Source organism: Ambystoma mexicanum, chromosome 8, assembly GCF_040938575.1.
Source record: "Ambystoma mexicanum isolate Mex_15411 chromosome 8, UKY_AmexF1_1, whole genome shotgun sequence".
NCBI classification, from domain to species: Eukaryota; Metazoa; Chordata; class Amphibia; order Caudata; family Ambystomatidae; genus Ambystoma; species Ambystoma mexicanum.
The window spans coordinates 1,104,585,064-1,104,607,723 of NC_090929.1; the positions used below are offsets into that span (position 1 = coordinate 1,104,585,064).

The 22,660-nt window shown below is 46.3% G+C and overlaps 1 protein-coding gene across 1 annotated transcript in view; it reads right to left on the reverse strand.

Annotated features, from left to right (window-relative positions):
- SDHB (succinate dehydrogenase complex iron sulfur subunit B) overlaps positions 1-22,660 on the reverse strand; it is a 169,500-nt gene that overhangs the window by 116,278 nt on the left and 30,562 nt on the right. Inside the window, exon 2 of the mRNA XM_069611130.1 lies at positions 503-648. Coding sequence (XP_069467231.1) covers positions 503-648 — 146 coding nt within the window. The remainder of the gene's footprint in view (positions 1-502; positions 649-22,660) is intronic.

Below are 22,660 nucleotides of genomic sequence, written 5' to 3' on the forward strand. Positions count from 1 at the left end.
TGGACCTCAGTACTGGAACAGAAGTGCGAGTGAAAATTCAGGATTTAAGTGCAGCAATGTGCCTGGGCTCAAGGCTACAATAGCGGGAGATCCTGCAATGCACTGGGAGAGTTGTGTTTGGGTAACCGATCTGGATCGGCATGGGTGCACCTGGAAGAGAGTGGGATTCCTTGAAAGATTCTCGGCAGTGGGACAAACATCATGCAGGCAGCAAATACTGTTAAAGGACAAACCAGTCAAAGAATAATATTCAGTATGACAAATTGTCTTATGGCAGTTTCAAACTGTTTAAAAGGGATCAGTTGCTTGTAATTATCTGGTGTGTAAATGGGATGTGAAGGCACAACACATAAATTAGATGGATGTAATTTAGAAGAGGTTTGTTACAATCAATGTTGCTGCAGAGATAATGCAAAAAATAAAAATGAAGAGCTTGAGAGAAGTTGTGGCCACATTATCGGCCTTCTTGCAGAATCAACCCCGCACTTTGCCTCTCCCTCACGTGTTCAGGTCCACATCAAAGGTCTGCATGCGGGGCTTGTCACCAGTCTTGTCTGGGTCCCATCTGTACACAGCAAACTTCTTAATGCGGGGAGTGGTCCGAGAGTCTGGGACAGGTGCTGTGGATGTCTGTGCCCCACGACAAGCCTAGAGGAAAACAAAGCAACGTGAATGAAGTGTTTCCAAGCCTGTCAAATACCTGAACACTCAGAGAGCCGCTTCAAGTGCACAATATGCAAGGTGAGCATTGTCCACTACTTCAAAAAAGCAAATGCAAACCCAGAGAACCTGCAATGTTGCAAGGCCACCACACAAGAAGGTGCTCAACCGTGCACACCACATCCATGTCAATGGTACAATCCCCACAAAACAACAATCCCAGTCAAAGCCACAAGAAAACACTGAAAAATGACGAAAGAATCAACCGTGCCCTGCCCATGGCAAAGAATCTCCCACCTTAAAAACGCTCTTCAAGAGCTGCTGCAATACTATAATCAAAGAGGAAACAAGCGAGCGAAGAGTCCATTGTCAATACTGAACAATCCACTCTGCTTTCCAAATAAATATACATGAAGATCAACTGGAAGTCCAGCATAAAACACACGGTTAATTGGTTCTACCCATATACTCGGAAGATGCACTTGTCCCATCCATCTTTCACAAATATGGGTAGTCGAATCCCCCCACCACTAACTGGCCAGCACAGCCAACACTAGATGGACAAACGTGTAATATGCGTTCTATATCCAGTGTACGCTGCGTGGGACCTGAAATTGAGAGGGGTGCATCGAAGACGAGCAGTTAAGGGGATGGGAGGGAGGATGATTCAGGTCTGGAGAGAAGTTAGGCTGCATTGGTCGCGTTTGGTTTCAGGGCATGGGACGGAACACCCAATTAGGGGAACATATAGGAGGGAGGTGGATGGGGTGAACACCCCCCTCGCCCCAATTAGTGAGCATAGCGGGAGAAAGGGTCGTGGATTTGTCGTAATGAGATGTGCTGTGTGGGAATGCAAGAGAAAGGCTCAATGGTTGGGCATTCAAGGGTGTGGGATTTTGCAAAGGGAAGTAATTTGGCCCCAATCACATGGGACTGGGGAGATGATTAAGGAGTTAACCTCCTTTATATGCAAAATCCCACCTCGCAAAACACACCAAGATCCACAACACGTGGAGGAGAAGAGGAAAACACTGGAAGGTAAAGGAGGCCCCAGCGAAATACTCCTTAAGATCAACAGGGCCCCAATCCAAACACAACACACAGAAAGACACATGTAAAGTGGTGTGGACAGGGAACCAAGGAGACACTGCTCAAAGACTGTCCAAAAATCCCAGGTCAAGTTGCAAAGGACAGGAATGTTCCGTTTCAGTGAGGTTTCCCAGGAAAGGAAGTTCAAATATTACAATAGCAAGATGACAAAAATCGATCACGGTTCCAGAACATTCGAAAACGTGTGACCAATTGAAACAGTGAATTTACCATTGATAGTCAGCTTTGGTTATAGGCTACTTTTAAAAAAAAATATATATACAGCACAGTTTGAAACAGCCCACAATGTGGCTGCTTCCATTTGCTGCTCTGTGCCTCCCTTCTGATATAACAAGCATTGTAAAAGACAACAGTTCTGGGGCCCTGCTGCAACAGTAGTACTGGCCATAAGATGCCAACTGCTTGGAAATTGTGTAATTACAAAGGCATTTGATACCAGTTTGTTGGATTTGTGAGTGATTGGTTTTAACAAGACTTAAAGTGGCTGGAGGCATACTTGGTTAAGAAAGTTAGAAGGTTATTAAAATCACATGAAAAACAGTGTTTAAAAAACGAAACATTAAGAGCGTTGAGAAAAACGCCAGACAATTCCATCGTATATTGTTTCTCCGTCATGTTCTGCCAGCTAGTCTTTTATGGCATAACAAGACTAGTTAAACAATATACAGAACTAATTCCCCACACTTATAATCTTAAAATTTGTCTAATATATTTCCCGTCCCCTAACTCCACCCCCATCCTTTCCCTTTACACAATTGTGAGCCTTCATTACCGGCTCTTTTCTTACTGTGATTAATCTGATAATGGCATCACTCCTCCCCCTCCGCCCCCAGAGATAGCCTCTCCTCATGTGGCCAGGGGACAACAGCCGCTACCCAATCTTGGTGGCGGCTATTTGAGGGAGGCAACCCTCAAGGGCATAACACAATGTGATCAGAACCAGTCACATACTCCCCAACCCCCATTCCCTTTTAGGGATGTTCTCTCTTCCTCATGCCTTGATTGTATATATTAACACTCTCCCTGAAACACTAACCAAGTCTACTTCAAGTATTCCATAGTATCCCCAAGGACTAGTTTATTAACAACTGAGGAGAGGAGAGGCATGGAGCTGCGATGATTACACCCAATAAGTTCAATGCCAACTTTTTCAACAACGCATCAGAAACAATACAACCAATAAGACAAGAAAGAGGGGAGGAGTGATGATCACTCCCAAAGAGAACCATGTGCAGCGATTTAGTCGCTGGGAAAATACCATTGGAGCGACATGGTTTAAAACCATGCTGGGAAGAACAGAGTTCTCCAACTCACAGGAGAGCAAGGTACCGGTGGCGGCGCAGGAGTCAAGTCAGCTCGAGGTGCAAATCCAGTGAGCAACGCTCTTTGGAGAGGCTCACAGATCATGGCACGGAGTACGAAGAAGCAAGTCGTGTTTTCTGAAGGCTGCAGAGGGTGGGATACCATCCGCTGACGGCAGCAAGGAGAGCCGTCAGAGAAACCCCCGACTTGGAGTCAGGAATGCAGGGAAGCCATAATCAGAAGGCCAGTGAGGCCAGGGAAAGGGTTGGGACGCTAAGCACTGTCGGGTGTGTCACGAAGGCCCTAGATAGTGGGACTGGGGTCTTGGACACGCAATACAAACTTGGGAACGACCTAGGAGGGAAACCAGAGAGAGACATTGTATGGTGAACCATGATGAAAAGATGTAACAAATATTTGTAGAACAAGCTGAGTGAATGGAGGAAAAGTGCCAAACATACATTATTGATAATATGAGCCGATGAGAAGTGCTGATCCACAGTGTTGAAATTAAATGCATACAAGTCCTGGCAGGTGAGTACACCAGGCAAGGCTAATTATATGAAAGCAGTAAAAACTATATCCAACACCTGGCAGGAGAGTATACCAGGCATGGTCCAGTATGTGTGATAACCTGCTGTACAAAGGAAACGCTAAGGAAGAACCATACAGTGATATATTGAACTGCTGTCATATCTGGACCTGGCGAGGGAGAAAACCAGGTGGCCTGCGAGTCTGGGACCCACACCCAATTTGTGATACAGAAAAAGGAAAATTCTAAGGAGGATTGTAACCGGCTTTGAATGTGAAGAGAAAACTTGGGGAAGGGAGCATTTCCCCAGGGAGTGGATTGCAATATCCAAAAGGAGAGTTAGCCTTTTGGTCTTTAAGGAACAGGATTATTCTCAGTTTTAACTTTTTGGTATTGGTAAAAAGGAACCTGGGGCAGGGAGCCATCCCCTGGAACTGTTAAAATGTGGAACTTGTAGCTGGATGTAGACCTTTTGTGTTATATCTGAACATTTGCATACTTTTGAGAGTTAAGAGCCAATACCCTTCATCTAAGGGCCTCCATCAACTGATATGATCTGTGACTCAACAGCTAAACAAGGCCTGTGTCCAACACTTCCCAGTTGACATATTAAAAATCCGTAGTCCAATTACTGCCATCAGGCGATCAGGGATGGATCAGAAGAGAAAGGATGTTAACCATGTTAAGGTCCGATCAACTACACAATAATCATTTGTGCAGTTTCAACACTTCAAAGATTCAAGAAATCAATATGTCTATCAGACACCTGAAAGACACCCTATTTGAAAGCAAGCTTATAGTGGCAAAGTGCCTGGTGTACTTGTACAACTAAGGAGCCTTGAAGTGACTACATGTGATATAATCAACTAAACCGCAGCTGCAACTAACCACAGCTGCAAACAGTGGAGATTCCCATTAGGATATGTCAGCTCTAATATGAATAAAAATCATGATTTTGCAATCCCTTCAGTGGTCAGTAAATATGAACATGGCCAAAACAACAACTATTCCACGTGTCATTAGCAATATCATTTTTTAATATCTACATTTGGGCAAGCCATAGTGTATTAAGGTGTAAAAAGGTCCCTTACACAGAAAAGGGTTGCTGTGGCTGATGCCATTGAAATGTCTAATTTGCTCTTTCTGCTGCCACAGACTCCTGTTAAGTCAGTTACTGTAGATACAATGAGCTCATACAGAAGAACTCTTAAGGATTTGTAGTATCTAGCAATCAATGCAATATGAACTAAAATGCAGGATGCCTTATCCATGTTAAATTTGAGGGTTTTGAATGGGAGAAGAGAAGTTGTCCTCAAATGAAGGCAACCAAGCTATGAGTTGTGGCGGGTCGGAATAAGGATTCGGACACGTTAAGGACATTCCGATGTATTTTAATTTAAAAAAAATGAATATGGCCCATCTTTCCGTACTGCTAGAGGGACTTCCCTTCTTATCTCAAAGGAACTAAAAAAGGTGCTTGGAAAACGTCCTCAGTCCAAGTATAACTACCTGACCCTACCACTAACACAACCAACTCAAACGAGGCCAAGAGAATGTCTTTCTACCCTGGACTTCTTTTATCATTTTTTTTTTCACTCCATGGGCCTCATTACGAGATTGCCAGTAAGCCGCTGGTAGTACCGGCGGCTTACCGGCAATCTCAGCATACTGTTACCAGGATTACAGGTGGCAAAGTAATGGTAAATTCCCATTCCCATGGAGTTCTATAGGACTCCATGGGATGTGAACCACTGAAGCCCCGGCACTGTTAACGGTGCTGGTGCTTCAGTGAATAATCTGCTGGCAGGGGCCTGAACTACCAGCAGGTCAGGTCTGCCCATAGTTCACAGCCACGGTAGACAGAGTGCCGGTCCGGAAAAGGTGCCATGCAAGGTAAAGTGTTGTGTTATGTTAGCTGAATTTATAGCGTGCACATTGACGCCGGGGAATCTTGGCGCGAGGATACACACGATCGGCCGCAGCAGTCCGTGATTTAGCAGAAAAGAGCAGTTTGAAGTAGATTGCGAAAGTGCAGATGGTTCTCAGTTAATTTAAGTTTAAGTGGAGCACGTCTCTAGAGGCCAAGAGGAGTAACAGCACCCTACACAATGAATCAACTAGCAGAAATAGAAGGCTGAAATGGACAAATGTGTGGTCTCTTCACATGTGACTCAGAGGTTCGAAGAAAAGGGCTAATCATTAGAGCCTCAGACGAAGATAGTGGTGTGCTCACACTCCTTGAAATGTTTCAAGACAGTGAGTAGGCTGCAAGGTCAACTACAGATGGAAGACTTTGGCTTATGGCCGACCGATGAGAGATGGACTAATTGGGAAAACGGGGAGTAGTCCAACGGGATTCAAACACCAAAGTTTTGTTTCACGCACGTGCTGTTAAAGAGCCAAAAGTTGGGCTAGCATGCCAACCAATCAGTGGGTCTGAGGGGCAACCTAACATACAATGTTGCATAGATCAATCCACTGCCATTTTGTCCGCTATAATCAGTAATTTACATATTTAGGAGGTAGTCGTACCCTACAGATAAGGGGTAGCCAATGATTAATTTGTATATGTAAATATGTTTGCTTAACCAATCCCTTCCCTAAATAGGTTTTCTAATTTGCCACGTAGAATGACATCATAGATGACGCATATTGTGGTATAAGACCTATGTAACCAAGCTACTTTGTGAATGTGCATGCATCAGTCCGAAGCCTGTCAGTTCTCCCGGCTTTCTTAAATAAGAATAAAGTAGTACTTTGCCATATTCCTTGAGTCTGTCCTATTATTTGGTCTGAGATCATTATTTGTAATGCCATCTAGCACAAAGGTGCTACAGCGCATGTTGGTAGCGGTGTGGATGGTTACAGTCTAATCGACCTATGCCAGATCCAGACACTCCCCTGCCTCCCCGGATGCTTGGCTGCTCCCGCCATTAGCCAGACCCTCGGACGCTTGACTGCTCACGCCATTAGCCAGAACACTGCAGAGCTTCCTGTGGAGATCAGCGCGCAATGTCACGTGCAAGACTATTCAGTTGGCAGGTGCCCCTTTGATGAAGTCCCTGTCCGATCCCCGCAGGCTCCTCGTGGACAGAAAGTGAACGGGTCAGTTGAGGGAGAGTGGATGCCGAGGGACTCGAGCTGAGTCACTGACAAGTAGAAAAACAAAGGTGGCAAAAATAGGGGGAGGGATTGTGTTGTAAATAATACATATAAAAAGTAACTGGATTTTTCTGGGGCTGGGGTGGGGGGCAAGATTGTAAATAGAAAAAGTTGATAGCTCGATTCCTGGCTCCAAGGGGACAGAAGGGTATGCACTAAAAGTAAAGATGCAGACACAGCGCAAAACCCCCGTCCCATCCAATGCAGATTAAAAGGACTGGGGGGTTGGGCAGTCTTTACGTGGGAGGTGCCACACGCTGGTGCTAGCTGGAAAGTTAATTTTAAATGCTGTTTTGCAAATGGCTCCTCTCCAGTTTCATATGAAGACCCAAGAGTATGGAGCAGAGGGGATGGGAGGTAAAAGTATGTTAGTGTAATAAATGTAATCTTATGGTACTAATGACTATGTGGTCCAAATGCAGATGTTGTGGCAATGAGAAAATGTGTTACCTTCATTAATTGTATTACTCTCTGGGTAGATTTGATTAAGTTTGATTACCAGAGCCGGTAATGCTAATTGTCTGACCATACCTAAACATAAGTTTACCACTATTGGTGGCAATAGCTTCCCTGTAAAGGCTGCTAAATGCTGGAACGCTCTCCCTCAAGATTTGAGAGCGGACCAACCCTTCCTACACTTCAGAAAAAAGGTGATAAACCACATCATCGCCACAGACCCTTAGCCTCCGACCTGATAGATCATGCCCGTTGTCCCTGTTCACCTACGTGCCTTAGCAATACACGGAGGCTTTGACTAAGCATGGCACATTTCTGCATACTGCTCATGCTTATTCTTGCAACTTCAAAGGCCACTTTATCGCTGTATATATCTGCACACTCTGTATACTTTGTACTTATGTAATTTTTGTGTATATTTTTCTACATGCTATGTATATTTGTAACTATGTAAGCTTCGCATTTTCATATTGCTGTGCCCTCTTACCTATGGGTTTGGTGCGCATAACAAATGAATAAACAAACAAGCCTAATTTTAGAGTGACGTTATGATAGCCACGCCCCTTATATTGTTTATGTTGACCAACAATCCTTGCAGAGGTATCTGTTTAATCTAGTCTTGCATATTTATTTTTTTTTAAATTCAATTTTTATTGGTTTTTCAAGAGCAAGAAAAAGCAAACTTATGCATGTAGTATACAGTGGGCACATGCCCATAAGGAGTTCAAAACTTAATAGAAACACCAGGCTTTAACGCTTTTTACCCCCCCCTTCCCGTCCCTCTCGGGAACTCAGAGTCCGCAATTAGTGAGTCTTCTCTTCGGGCAGCACCAGCTGGGCCCGGGGCCAACTATATATAGTCGACTCTCCAGATTCCCATGCATAGGGATCCATGCACAAGGTAGTTATGGGCCGGGCGGAGGCGTCCAATTACCCTGGAGACTTGTCCTCTGAGTTAACAAACACCTCCATGAAACGCAGCCAGTCGGTTTCAATCTGTACACTAGAGCCATGTATTGCAGCCGTTAGTTTGTCCATGAAGTAAATGTCCTTGGCCACTGTCACCCATTCCCTCTTCGTTGGAAGGGTTTGTCTTTTCCAGGTCCTGGCCCGAGCCGCTCTAGCAGCCAGCAATAGGGCGTGTGTCAAGGCTGATACCTTTTCCCAGTGCTCATCTCTATGTTGCAGGCCAAAAATCACCAGTATGGGGTCCAACGGGTAGTCCCCCTCCCCCGCATCCCTGATCCAACTAAGCACCTCGGACCAATAAGTTTGGACTTTGTGACAGGTCCACCACATACGCCAGTAATTGGCTTTTTCCCCCCACACCCATGCCAACACACTGGGGCTACGTCTGGGAACATCCTGGAAAGAGTAGTTGGGTCGTACTGCCACCTGTGGAGGAGCTGGACAGCGTGGGACCTATATTGACATGAAATCGACGTCTTGAAGGCCCTACTGCAGTTTCCCCCAAAGACCATACCCTATGGTGCAGCCTAGATCCCTCTACCATTTTCTTCTGAGGCTCCCAGTGGTTCCCTCTCGGGGAGCCAGGAGGGCCGTGTACAGGAGCGAGATGAGGCCCTTCATTTCCGTATGGGAATCCAGTACTTTTTCCACTGGGGCGAGCCCCCTCTGTAAGCATTCCTTCAGTTTTGGGTTCATTAGGATGCCCTTGAGTCTAAGGTATAGGAGTGGCGAAAGTCTGCCGATACCCAGCGCCTCCTCTAGTTCCTGGATCGGTATGAAAGAGTTAACCCTCACCAGTTGGCCAACCCTACAAAGCCCTGCTTCAAACCAGGACTGGTAATATTTGTGTCCTGGAATCTCTTCCAGTACTGGTGTGGACCATATGTGACTGAGTGGGGAGGGCCATGTGGTGACTCCATCCTTAAGTCCCTTCCCTGCTAGTGCCTTCCACATAGTTCCCATAATGGGGTGGTCTTTAATTCTTCTCGGAAGTTTGTTAAGTGGGACCCACAACCATTCCCCCACCGTAACTGGGCTCAGGAAGGAGTTTTCAATGTAGACCCACTGTTTGTTGGGGTCTTCTCTAAGGTGGGGGGCCAAAACCCTGAGCTGGGCGGCCCTGTGGTACTTGTCGAGATCTGGGAGGGCCACACAACCTCTTTCTTTGGGAAGAGTGAGGGTCTCATAGCCTATTCTGGGCTTCTGGCCTGGCCATATAAACTTCAGTATGCGCCTCTTGGCCTCTCCGAGGTATGCCACCGGGGCTTCCAGTGGGAGCATCTGGAAGAGGTAGAGCACTCTGGGGAGCAGGTTCATTTTTAATCGCATTTATTCTACCCATCCATGAAATGTGTCCCTTCCCCCAACCCTCCATTTCCCTGAACAATTTCTCAAACAGAGGGGGTAGTTTGCCAGACTCAGGTCTTCATTGGGTCTTACGATGTTGATCCCCAGGTATTTTATCCCATCGACGCAGACCTGAAGGCCCAAAGGGGGCAATTCAGGTAAGCACCCATCGGCATCCGAGGCAAATGGGAAGATCATGGACTTGCGGACATTAACTTTAAAACCTGAGAACCTGCCAAACTGGTCGATGATCTGAAGGGCCGCCGGGACTGAACGCGTGGGTTCCCTCAAGTGGAGCTGGATGTCGTCCGCGTACAGGCCAAGTTTAAAAGGTACGGTCTCCCACCACTATGCCCCGCACCATGGGAGCGCCTCTTAGGTATTCTGCGAGAATCTCCATGGTCATGGCAAAGAGAAGGGGGGAAAGGGGACAGCCCTGCCTCGTCCCCCTCTGGAGGCCAAAGATGCGAGACAGGCGACCACTGACAGTCACTCTGGCCGAAGGTGACATATATAGGGCTTTGACGGCCCGTCTGATCCCCATTCCAAAGCCCAGCTTTTCTAGGAAACCATGTAGGAACCCACAGTCGACCCGATCAAATGCTTTCTCGGCATCTATGGACACAAGGACTGGGTTCCCACCCATCGGAGCCGCAACCCGCATGAGATGCAGAGTTTTACGCATGGTGTCGGCTCCCTGTCTTCCCTGTATAAACCCCACCTGGTCTGAGTGGATCAGGTTCGGCATATGGCGCCCAGCCTCTTGGCAATAATTCTCATGAACAGCTTCGCGTCCACGTTAAGGAGGGAGATAGGTCTATAGGAGCGGCAGTCCGTAGGGTCCTTCCCCCTCCTTCGGGATCACTGTGATTAGTGCCTTGCCAAAGGACGGTGGTGCCCTCCCTCTCTGCATTATATTCGAAAATAGACCTGCTAGGAAGCCCGCCAGTAAACCCGAGAAAGCCTTGTAGAAGCCTGCGGTGAATCCATCCTCCCCCCGGGGCCCTACCCAGCTTCAGCCCTGAAATTGCTTTCAGCACCTCCTCCTCTGTTATTGGGGCATCTAGGGCCGCGGATTCCCGCATTCCAAGGGTCGGGAGTGAGACCCCATTGAGGTATGCCTCCCGTGCGTCCCTCTCCACTACCCCCTCACTTCCATATAGGGTATTATATATATATATAGGTAATTTGCTAATTTCTCTGCTATGCCTTCCGGATCCGTACATTCCCCCTCTACATCATCCCCGATTTGTTGGACCCACCTGTCTGCTCTCTGACCTCTGAGTTTGGCCGCAGCATAGCATCGGCATTGTCCCCCTTCTCGTAGTACCTCCGACGCAGGTGTTGGAGTCTCGCTACTATTTTGCCCAATTCTAGATCCCCGAGTTCCTGTCTCTTTTCCCTCGCCAGGCCTAGGTCCCTCTCTTTTTCTCCTTCCCCCTTCCCCTCAGATCTTTCTAGGGAGAGTATATCAGGCATCAACCTGTGAGCTAGAAGGGTCCCTTCTCTTTTCTTGGAGGCTCCTTCACTCAGCAGCCTACCCCTCCAAGTTGCCTTCGCCGCCTCCCATACGATGTCCGATCCACTTCGCCCGTGTCATTTAGCTCGAAATATTCTCTGATAGCCGAGGACATTAAGAATGCGTCCCGGAGCAGGAAGTCGTTACATTTCCACAAAGATTCCCTGGCCTTTAAGCCAGAGATGCTGAGGTCTGACCAGACCATATCATGGTCCAACCAACTGACCGGGCGAATATCACACGCGTCTATTCTACTCATGAACTGGTGACCTGTGAACAGATAGTCAATTCTTGCCCTTGTCCCATGGGCTGCCGAGTAAAAGGTGTGCCCCTTTGCTCTTGGGTGACGTTCCCTCCAAATGTCCAGGAGTCCCCTTTCCCACATCAGATCTCTGAGCCCCCATTCCGGGCCTCCCCCTACGCCGCCTGGTTGGGTGCCCCCCCCCCCCCGCTATGGTCTAAATCCCGGTCCGCCCACATGTTGAGGTCCCCCCCCAGTACCAGGAGACCTTCCGCCCTGCGCATCACCTCCCCCATGGCCTCGTGGATGAATTCCTTCTGGCCTACATTGGGGCAGTAAATGGATACCAAGGAGACTCTGGAGTTGTGGAGATTACCGGATACCATCAGGACCCTCCCATCCTCCCTCTCCCAATGTGAAACCTGTTAGTTTTTGGTGCCTGTGGATCAGGATCCCAACCCCCGCCTTTTTAGTGGAGCTGGAAGCCCAAAATACCTGGCCCACATGCGGTCCGGGGATGGCCCTCTCCTCACCCTTCACCAATCTGGTCTCCTGCACGAAGAGGATGTCTGTCCCCGCGTTCTTCATTTCTCACCCCAGAAGAGAGCGCTTAGTTGGGGAGTTAAGTCCTTTAACGTTGAGTGAGCTAATTCTGATCATATCGACCCGGCCCTTTCTCTCATGGTCTGCCATTACTCCCAAACATGGTGTTCATCGGCTTCCCGATTCGGCGGGAGCTGCCCTGTCCCCCCCTTGTGGCTGGATCGAGGAGATCCCGAGAGTTCCTTCCTCCCCTGGCCCGTTTTCCCCTCTCCCCCCTGTTTGTGACGCCTGCCAACGGGCAAGCCGCCAAAGCCAGGACATGATTGTGCACCGCAGGTCTCTTGGTCAAAGGAAAATCCTGTCCCCGGCCGGGGTTGTGCCACTCGGGACCGGATGTATCCCAGGAGTTCATGGCCATTTCATTAGTCTCCTCCAGCCTCCGACGGTGGGGTGTTGGGTTTTTTAAATTTCCTCCTGCCCTTTGTTTTCTTCTTTGTCGACCAGGGACCCAACGGTCCCCTCTCCATTTTCGATCTGGGCTGAGTTCCCGCTCCTTCTCTCTCCTCCGGAGGGTCTCCCTTGAGCGCCTGTAAAACTTGCGTAGCCTCCTTACCACTGATCACCCTGTAGTCCACCCCCGCCCGTTCGAAGGATAGGGCGAACGGGAAGGACCATCTGTATCTCATGTCCTGGCTTGTCAGCCATTGTGTGAGTGGACGGCACTCTCTCCTACAGGTGAGCGTGAGGGTAGAAAGGTCCTGATAAATCTTAATGGTGACCCCTTCAAAGATGAAGCTCCCCAGCCTCTTTGCCTTCTCCAGTACTTCCATTTTCTCCCTGTAGCGGAGAAACCTCACCACAATGGATCTTGGGCCTCCCCCCGCACCGCCTCCACCTCGGTGCGTCCTTTCCAGCTGGACCTCTTTGCCCCCCTCCAGTGCGAAGAGTTGATTGATTAGGCCCTGGACTTTTCTCCCCACATCCGCGGGCGTCTCCCCCCTCTCCTGAGACACCCCCATGATGCGCAGGTTGTTTCGACGTTCCCTGTTCTCTAGATCGTCAATCTTAAGGATCTTGTCCTCTTCTCTCATTTCCAAGTCTGTTAACCTGGCCTCATATTTCATGTCGAGGAGGTCCGCCTGTAGATGGTTGTTTTCCATCCCCTCCATTTTGTCTTCCAGGGTGTCCACTCTCCCCTTGAGGTCTACAATGGAGGCTTGTATGTCCGTGCAGAGCGCCCTGATCTCCTGGAGGATATCCTTGAGGTCATCCCTGGTCAGTGCTGTCGGGGGGGGGGGGATGGTCCCCCACTGCCGGCATGATGACTCCTGGGCCCTTGGGCTGGGTTGGGGACTGGCGGCGAAACCGCTGGAGAGAACTGATAGCGCCGGGGAGTGGGGTCTGCTCGGGGAGTGGGGTCTGCTCCGGGATCGGGCGGGCACCCGGGAGGTGGCGCCGCTGTGCAGGGCCCCCCTGGAAAGTTCTAGAAACTCAGGTCGGGTATCACGGCCCCTTCTTTTTGTAGGGTGCTGCAGCCAGAATGCCAACGCCACCCTGCTTTGCCCCCCTTCGGCTCCTCACCTTGTATCGGTGGCTGATTTCGGGCCGAGCACCTCCGTGGGGCCCGAGAGCAGCGGGCCCGACTTTCTCCGGGTCCTCTTTGGTCCAGGCACCCAGGCTTTCACGTGGGGCGCGGCCGAGGCACGCCTGGATCGGCGCGGGGCAGTCCCGTCCACTCTGGTCATGGACGAGTCTGGGGCGGCCTCGTCTTTCTCCCCCCTGCGTTCTGGTAGCTGGCCCCTGGTGTCTCACTCCGGGCTGTGGACGAGGGGGTGCCTTCCCCAGCGCCCCGGCTTCCCTGATATTGTGGTGATTGCTGGGGGGGGGGGGGGGGAAATAGTTCCCGTGTGCCTCCTGGGGGCCCGCTCGGCGAAAGCTCGGAGGTGTCTCCCGCGCTCTAGGCGCCGTTCTGTGGGCTGTGTCTTTCCCGCTTCCAGCGTCTCTCTCCGTGGTTGCGCCTAGGGAGGCTGGCGTCTCGGGCTGCTGGGCGGCTGGGGCTTCCCACTCACTTCGGGACTGTGGTCCCCTCTGGGGCTGCTTTAAAATCCTGGCCGGGGATCCTCGAAGCACACTAGGCCCCGCGGTGCTGACGGAGCGCGAGCTCACAGGTCCGTCATGTTCCGCGCCCCCTGGCGGTCTCCAGTCTTGCATATTTTGTAACAGTCAGATGAGGCCCCTGTAAGAAAACAAATTCCGATTTCTTTAGATTCAGGGGACAGATCTTAGTTTTTTTTTTTATATTGGAAAGCATTAATCTTCCAAGTCGTGAGGGGGTTGGGGAGGGGGGGGGATGGGGGGGGGGAGAAATTTGTATTTTATTTATTTACTGATACCCTGCCTTTGTCTGGGAAGATTACTCTATTAATAAATGCAGATTTCTTTTTAAGTTTCTTGAACTTTGCATAGGTTAGGGCATAACCTACTTTTATTTCCTTGTATTCTTGCCACATTTTATATGACATTAATGGCTTCAATTGGTGGTGTGCTTCTTGGGTCACCTAAACGCAGAAGGGCATTTGTTATTAGTTTATCTCAAATAGGTAAAATATCAAGAAATCTTCTCTATTGGCGACATTAGGAGTTGCTCTAGTTGGTCCAACATTCTCTGGTGGTTGTGAAGTTGGCACTTTGCTCCCGTATTGTGCATCCATTTTAGTTTCTTATCCTCAAGTAGTTTGGTGAGGTCTCTCTTGATCACCACACAAAGTACACAAGTACAGAATTTTCTAAGCGCTATATGCATGTAGCAACCTCATCCTTCCTCCACGGTGCACAGGCTTAGTAAATGATGTCCTCTGTCGCTGGCAATGTTCCTCTAAACTCCATCCACAAGGACAGTCCTGCACCAAAGTGCTAGGAAATTGTCCTCTAAACAAGAGCAACAGCAGCAACCACGGAGAGCTAAGAGGTGACTTTGGACCTTGCAAAGAGGAATACATGGGAAAGAATAGATTTGGCCTTGTTCATGCTCACGAGAAAACTTAACACTTGGTGTTGTACCCTAAGTTAGTAAGGGTACCCAAACGTTGTTGTGGTTCTACGGAAGAGTCCCAACTCTCACAAGTTTGTTTGGGGATGCTGGCATGAGTATCGGAGAGGAATGATTTCCCCCAACCAAGATGGACTTGATGTTGCTTCCTGCACACCGATGCTCAGGGAGGGAAGAAACCGGCCTAGTTTCCTGTGGCTTCATGTCGCAACAGATACGTCTTTGCAAATTTGCTTTTCCCCCGCCCCCATTTCTTCTGCTACTGCTGATTTTTAATTTTTATTGCTGCAACTTGCTTGCAGTCTCTTCTCCCTTCCTTCATCGCTATCTTCTCTTACTGTCACTTAGCACCCCCACCTCAGCGTGCCTTGGCTCTTCTAGCTTGCATCCCGCAGTCCTGTCTACTACGTGTTTCTCACCTCTCAACCGAGGCAAAATTCATTTTTGTTATCATTTACAGTTTCATCACATCGTGCACAAATTGCGGATTTTAGCGGGATATACTCACAAAGAAAGTGAGATTAATGTAGAAGCCACGTCTCCACTCCAGTGCAGTAATTCACATCCAGAGGGCACGTGCAGGTTGTTCTTTCTCCATCGTGAGGATTTGCTTATGGGCACCATTTAACTTCCACCTGTAAAGTACTAGCTGGAGGCATAGTGGGCATTTAAAATACTCACCTGCCTTCATGCCCAGTTTCCTCAAAAAAGAACCGATGAGTCTCTTACTCTCTATCGAAAGGGTGACAAGACATGGGTGCATTGCTCTCTATTCCTAGAGAGGCACAGCTTCACAGCCACACCTCAAGGATTATGTGCAACAAGGCATAAACATATTCTTTGGATTGCTTTTGTTCAGATGAGCATTGCCTGACGTTCAATGATGGACTGCCTTGTGGGTGGGGCCAGTCTAATACCAAAACGATATTTTGTCTCTTATATGGCACATAGAGCTAAAATATGAGTCTAGATCTACATTAGAGGGCGATATCCCACGGCACAGCCTATTTGGACGTGCCTGTCCCTATTAGATGGCCGCTTACATGTCTGCCAGTTACTTGCATTGTTTTAGTGATAATGCGGCCTACCTGTGTGGGCAATAGCAGCACGATTTGCCCCAACCAGGATGATGGTCCGGACCGAAGCGAGAGCCATTAATGTAGTACAGTTGCCGGTATTGGTGGCATCTAGAGACAGCAATGCTGTTAGCAACCCACCACGCCTGCAGGTGTAAGGCAAAACACTGGACTTCACGAGTTAGGCATGCAAACATAAAAGAGGATGTCCAAACATCTGGTAGAAATTATTCAAAAACTGCTGCAATGACAGTGTGCAGAGAGACATGATGTCCTCTTTCTAGGTGACTCGTTTAACTCCCCAGAAGATGCACCCGACGAGACACAAGGCAAGTAAGACCCTCACGTCCAAGCCAGGTGAGTTAATGGGTCCAAATGTTTATTTTTCAAGCTCATCCTCCCCATATTCCCTCATTCCCTCTCGCAGGAGCTTAAAAGCAGTCAGGAAACAGGTTTAAGATCAATCAACTTCCATGAACAGAAGCATCCATGGCAATGTTCAGGCCATCTCTATGAATGTGAGGCATGGACACCACTTATATGCAACTTAAAATGTATATTTTCATATTGTTACATGGTCCACACCAGAAAACTCCTCTGCACTGGGAAATCACTCGAATAATATAGATCCTGTATCCCTTACCAGAGACGGTGTGAATATAAGAGGCATCCCCACTAACTGCTTTATATGAAGGAAGTCAAAACCATTTTTTGTGTAGGATCTAGAGTTTAATGTTGACTTTTTTACCTGATTTTTCCATTTATTTTACTGCAGGCCCATTTATACAACCTACAACCTACCACAACTGGTTTACCCATCTGCATTTTCCGGTAAAAACAGTGGGAAAAGAAATGTGCTTTCAGTTAAAGTGTAGGTCGGCAAAAGTGGGCTAGACCAGTTAAATGTCTTCTCAATGGTAATTAAATCATTTGCAATTGGGAGGAAAAAAAAAATATTTCCTTCTAATGAAACTTTTTAAAACAGGCAGAGATATCTCTACATTTCAGGGAAATCTCTATCAGAGAAAATATCTAAACATAATATTCACAAAATATAATACTATTAAATTCGGAAGAATGTTGGAAACATGTGCCCAATATCAGCAGCTCAGACCTTGCCACAATAACCAAACTGTGAAAAGTAGAAAATAATAAGGAAAATGCACCAATTTAAAATACTAAAGATTCCTAATCATTAAGCACAAGCAGCTGAAATCTAACCTGGGACACTGGATATCCTTGTTCAATAAAAAACATGGTTACTGACGAGTTCATGCTGTGTGTTTGAATATTTGAGCAATGTTCATTCCAGTGGATCTTCACCTTCCTGATCTTATGTTATAAATTATGTTTGAAGTTTCACAGGTAGCAAAGTTCCTTACTCTTATCTTCTCTCCTGTACCTGGATGGTGTACAATGATGCATTTTGTAATATTCTCACAATTTGTACAATACATGGAAAGTTACCAACCCTTTTGCTTTTAATCAAGAGTTTTTGCAACATCTGTATGTACTAGGAAATCGTTCATATTGAAAATTTGGAAATAGGTACCAACTAAGCTCGTCTTTTCCGTGCTATAGTGGGAAGTATTTCTTTACAGGTTTTCTGATCTACTTTTGTTCTTAACTCTTTATTTCAGTAGCCATTTGACAGAACGTTGTGTCATCTCGTCTTGAACGTTGTTCATCATGCAAAAAACAAAAGTGTTTTGGTCTTAAAAACTGACTTTAAAAGGACTTGGAGTGTGGAAGCTTTACCAATGTAGTAGGTTACTGCGATCTATTGGTTTACGGGATATGGTGTGTGGCAAGTTTGAAGGAGTCGGACAAAGAGGTGGCATTCTACAAAAAGCTTTTATTGAAATAAGAAAAAGTAAAACCTACCTTTCCTTATACTACAAGGGTTTGCCCTACCAAACATAACTCACTAGGGAGCTAGTCGTCAGGGTGGTTTGTCCAAAGCAAAAAGTCGGTTCTCTGTCCCAAAAAGCAATCCTATTCTGACCCTACCAATAAGCAAAAAGGATTCAGCCAACAAAAAGGTCTCAGAAGAATGACTTCGGCTGGCTCAGCCTCAGGTGATTGATCTCACTGTCTCTTGTAATAGTTCTGATTAGCCCCTGCAATTCCTCAAGGGGGCTTCATGGGTCTTTCTCAAGTCCAGAATGGTACTTTCCTTAACTGTTGTTCATATATGCTCTGTCTTCTTGACTTTTGTTAAGCAAACTGTTCTCCCCACTACTATGACCAGGGAGGCGATTCCCGTAGCCCTCGTGGTTTTTCTTATGGTTTTCACAGTTACTGCAACGAGGGAGATTTCCTGTAGTATTCTTGAGCTTTAAGGTTTTCACAATTCCCCGGACACCACGCGGGTCTCCAACCGCTCCAGTTACCTCCGATTCGCATCAATGGTTCTTTCAGGGGTCGCAGAATGGCTCCTCTCCTTAAGCATTTATCTTCCCAGCTTTCGGTTTCGTTCTGCGGCACTGCAGAGCCCTTAGTTTGGCAGTTCCGGCACCGTTTAAGGACCACAGGGTCTACCTTCTTGAGGTCACGCCACATCGGGATTATCCCAAGCTTCAAGTGAGTCGGCCCCTCACCAGCTCCTGGATTGCCTCTCCCATCAGCTCTACGTTTTCCCCTGGACTGAGGGGCCAGCTTTCGTCCATTAACTCTTAACCAGGTTTGCGTTTCCCGTGACCTGCTGGCTTGACGTCGGCTTCTCGTGTCAGCCAGTCATTCCTCTGTTTTCCCCACATTGCGGGGTCCTCCCCAGCAGAGGATCAGAGTCCTTTCTTTGTTTCCAAGAGGTATTCTTTATGCTTTACCAGTACTGGCTACCTTCACTGACGGAGTGGCTGTTATTACTCCTTCACTCTTCTTCTCAGTACCATTGGGATCCAACAAATTGCAATTCTTCATGTCCCTTTTACTCTTCCTCTTCTCAGTGGTTTCAGATCTTGGTTGAGCAAAAGAAGAGATCTTGCAAAAGCAAACAGTAGTTTCTTCAGATTAGACTTCTGGGAACATTGAGGGCCTCAGGGTCCAATAGGATTAGGGAGTTCCTGCACGGAACAAGAGTCCCTGTCCCCAAGAGAGGGGGTGGTGGTCTCTCCCCACGTGAGGTCCCACTTGTCGCAACCCCTGGGGGGAATGTGGCATAGCAGACTCACTTCCCTAGCCTGAGAGGAAAGGCCACCCCTCTGGGGAAAAGTGACAAAATCCCATGAATCTTCAAAGTTGTTAAGTGCTGTGACTGTATCTCTACAGCCACATACAGAAAACTGCAGGTTTTGCCCATAACTTGTGAACTGTATGTGTTCATCTATTTAATTTATGCATTAAAAAAATAAGGGTAGATCTTCGAGAGTTCCATGCTAACTAGCAAAAATGGCATTAATATATCTACACCAATATTTTATATATTTATGCCAAATACGATGATGTAAAATAGGATCTGCACATAACACTATCCGCAAACATTGGAGCGATGATGGCCCCCAGGAACGTTCCAAAAATTCATTGATAGAACTGGTTCTTGCACTGGAGCATGAATTTTTTCTGGACCAGAATATTGGCTGTTTCTACAGTAATTCCTTTAAAATGTGCAGTTATCTTTTATTAAAAAGGTACTAGTCTTCTATAGCAGTGGTTACAAAAACAAAACAATTATCTATGTGAGCAGCAATAGATTGCAGTATTTTGCCGGTGGCCAACAACATCGGTCTACCTGGAGGTTTGGATGCATCTCTATGATTTTTTTGTAAAATATGGGTGGAGGGGTCAACTGGACTATATGTTTTAAGACATTGTTTATAGTTTTCTCTGTGCTCCAAACCATCTCCATTGCTTCATCTAATGAAGCTGATAACTTAGTAGAAAGGTCATGATCAAGGGGAGGTCATGTCATTTAACTTGCACTGAGATTATTCACCATAAACTGCAGTACTGAGCAATACTAAAGCTGCTCCCTTTTCTGCTGGTCTGATGGCTTCTTGTAAGATAATTTACGTAGATATGTGAAAATAGTCAATGGTATGGTTCATAGTTGATACACATGTAATCTTGGGCCTGAAGTCTACTTATTGTGGCTCTTCCTCAAGTATGTCAAATCGGTCCGTTTCCATTTCTAAAAAAGAAAGTTTTCAATTTCAGACTCCTGACAAATCTGTAAAGATACATTTTGTTCTAAAAAAAAAAAGAGTAACAGTAAGTCTGTGCAAAGTTCAACGCCTTTTGTAATGTGGCCAATTCACAAGTAGTTAAAAACCTGTTTGACAAATTAACAGCTAAAGCTTCGTATTTTGTTGACTAGTTTGGGGTGGAGACAGATTTCCTCTTCCTTTGCACTTCCTCTAGTTCCACTCCCTAAAACGAGGAAGGTCCAGGTGTACCATGTGTTTTAAAATCAACATTGTCCTGTTCTGAATCTCTGCCTATCATCAGTTTGTGAAGCATCAGATTCTGTAATGGAAAAATCTCATGAGTCATGTTCTTGAGGAATACTTTGGTAAATCTATCTATTCAGAAATGTAACTGAAGTAATCATATTTCTGCGAAACATTCTTAGCTTCTTCTATTCTCTTTTTGTCTGCATTGGGCCTAACACATTGATCGCCTCCAAGGTCTTATCTAATTCTGCTCTACTTATTGTCTTTAGTAAGACAGTCTGCAAATCCTCCATGTCTCTAGATGGAGTCTCAATGGGTTTAGATAATTATTGTATAGTTAGAAGGATTAGATCCAATGAACATTTATTCAAAATCCTATCCCATTTCTTGATGAACTCTGTACTCTCTGCTTAAAGCGGTCAGGGGATACATAGTCCCCTAGGAATCCATTGTCGCTCTATAATATTGGCCCAAGGAAATAGTGTGTAGCTTCCTAGTTATTTATTTGTGAATAAACACTCAATTTGTTTTTTTTTTTTAAAGATGTGTTCTCGCTCCATGAACGATGCCAAAAAAACAAAGTCGATCCGACAGCACAGCAAGTAGAGCGCTCGCTTTGACATCTGTGCAGAGCCTGCTGATGTAGGTTCGAATCCCGGCAGGGCCAAACACAGCCTTTCATCCTTCTGAGGTCGATAAATGAGCACCACACACTGTGGGCAATCATAAGCAGCGCTCAGATACCTGAGAGTTCGTAGCGCTATATAAATGCTAAATTATTAAAGTCACTGAACCAACATCCCAGTTGCTCTCCTGTGCACTGCAAGAGCAGTATCATGGCATGGTATTTGCCTGCATGTATCTGCTATGGAAAAAAGCATGTTTGCAACAAAAAAAAATTAAAAAAAAGAGCTGGTCAGTGGAATGCGTGAAATCCAATAACGCTGCAATCTTTACCCAACACTTCTTTCTCCCGAATGAGAAAAGAGGAAACCAACCAAATAAGTTTCCGGAGCAAGTATTGACCAAGCCAGAAAGCGTGTATACATCATTTCCTAGGCAATGTACCAGTCTTAACATTTATTGAACTTGGAATTTAAGATTTAAGTTATAAAATTCCCCGACTGAGGTAAACAAAATGATAATGTAACAAAAAAAAAAAACTTTTTTCATAAAACCCAATAAAAACACACCCCTAGTGTTCCACATAGGTATTCCATTACTGCAGTTGAATAGTAAAAGGCAGCTCTGCTCTCATTTACAGATGCCTTTGCTCAGAACGGGCTGCCTTCATGGCCAACAACTCATGCTCAATAAGAAAAGAATTATAATTTCTGTCACACCAAGAAAGGACAGGAAAAAAAATAAAATGCTGCACCGAATTGTCCTTCAGATCCCTTAAGGCTGCTTTTCCATTTCAGGTCCCAGCCATGGTAACATATGGTCTTGAAACGTCTGGCTACTCCAAGGTGGGATCTGAAATAAAGTCCTGCACAGAGATACCCAATAATGCCAAAAAAAAAAAAAAGTCTTGTTCAAGTGTGCAAAGCTTCTTAGCTCAATAGTCCTATTCCTCAGAATTCCCTCATTCAACAGATGAGGGATTGAAGCAAGCTATGAGTAGCACACGGTCCATTAACCTACCAAAAAAAGGAAGAATACAAATCTCAAGTACATACATTTTTCTCACACTTGCACTCCTCTGATTTAAATGAAAACACACGTTTTCATAGTACTTCCAAACCTCCCGTACACTACTCTGGTGCTCTAGTACAGAAGTTGAACAAAGCTCCAAAAAAATAAGAATCCCATAACCATTCCGTTTACCAAATTGCAAAGGCCAATATTCTTAATGGTCCTCTAAAAATCAGTCTTCCAATCATCTCCAGATCCAATTAGCAGAAGGGATAATCCCTCCAGATGCACAGGTATTAAAAATACCACCACCACAAACAGAACCAGATTAGTACAAATTTGAGCCACACGATATTGATCCTTCAACAGAATGTTTTTCAAACCCACAAAATACACAGAGGCAGCCCCAGATCAGGATTTGGCATAACAGATTGCTCTCAATTTTAGAGAACCAAAAATAAATAGAATTTTGAAGAAGGACTAAAAAGGATAGTTCCCATTCCCGACTGGTGTATTTTTAGGTGCACGGATGTTCATTCTAAGCAAACATTTCCCTTGTAATCCAAACATTCTTTGTACCTAGCAATTCCCCATAAATGAAAATAAGATTTTTTTTTTTAGCATGTAGAGGACGAAACCAAAAATAGCAAGTCAACTCACTGCAAAGC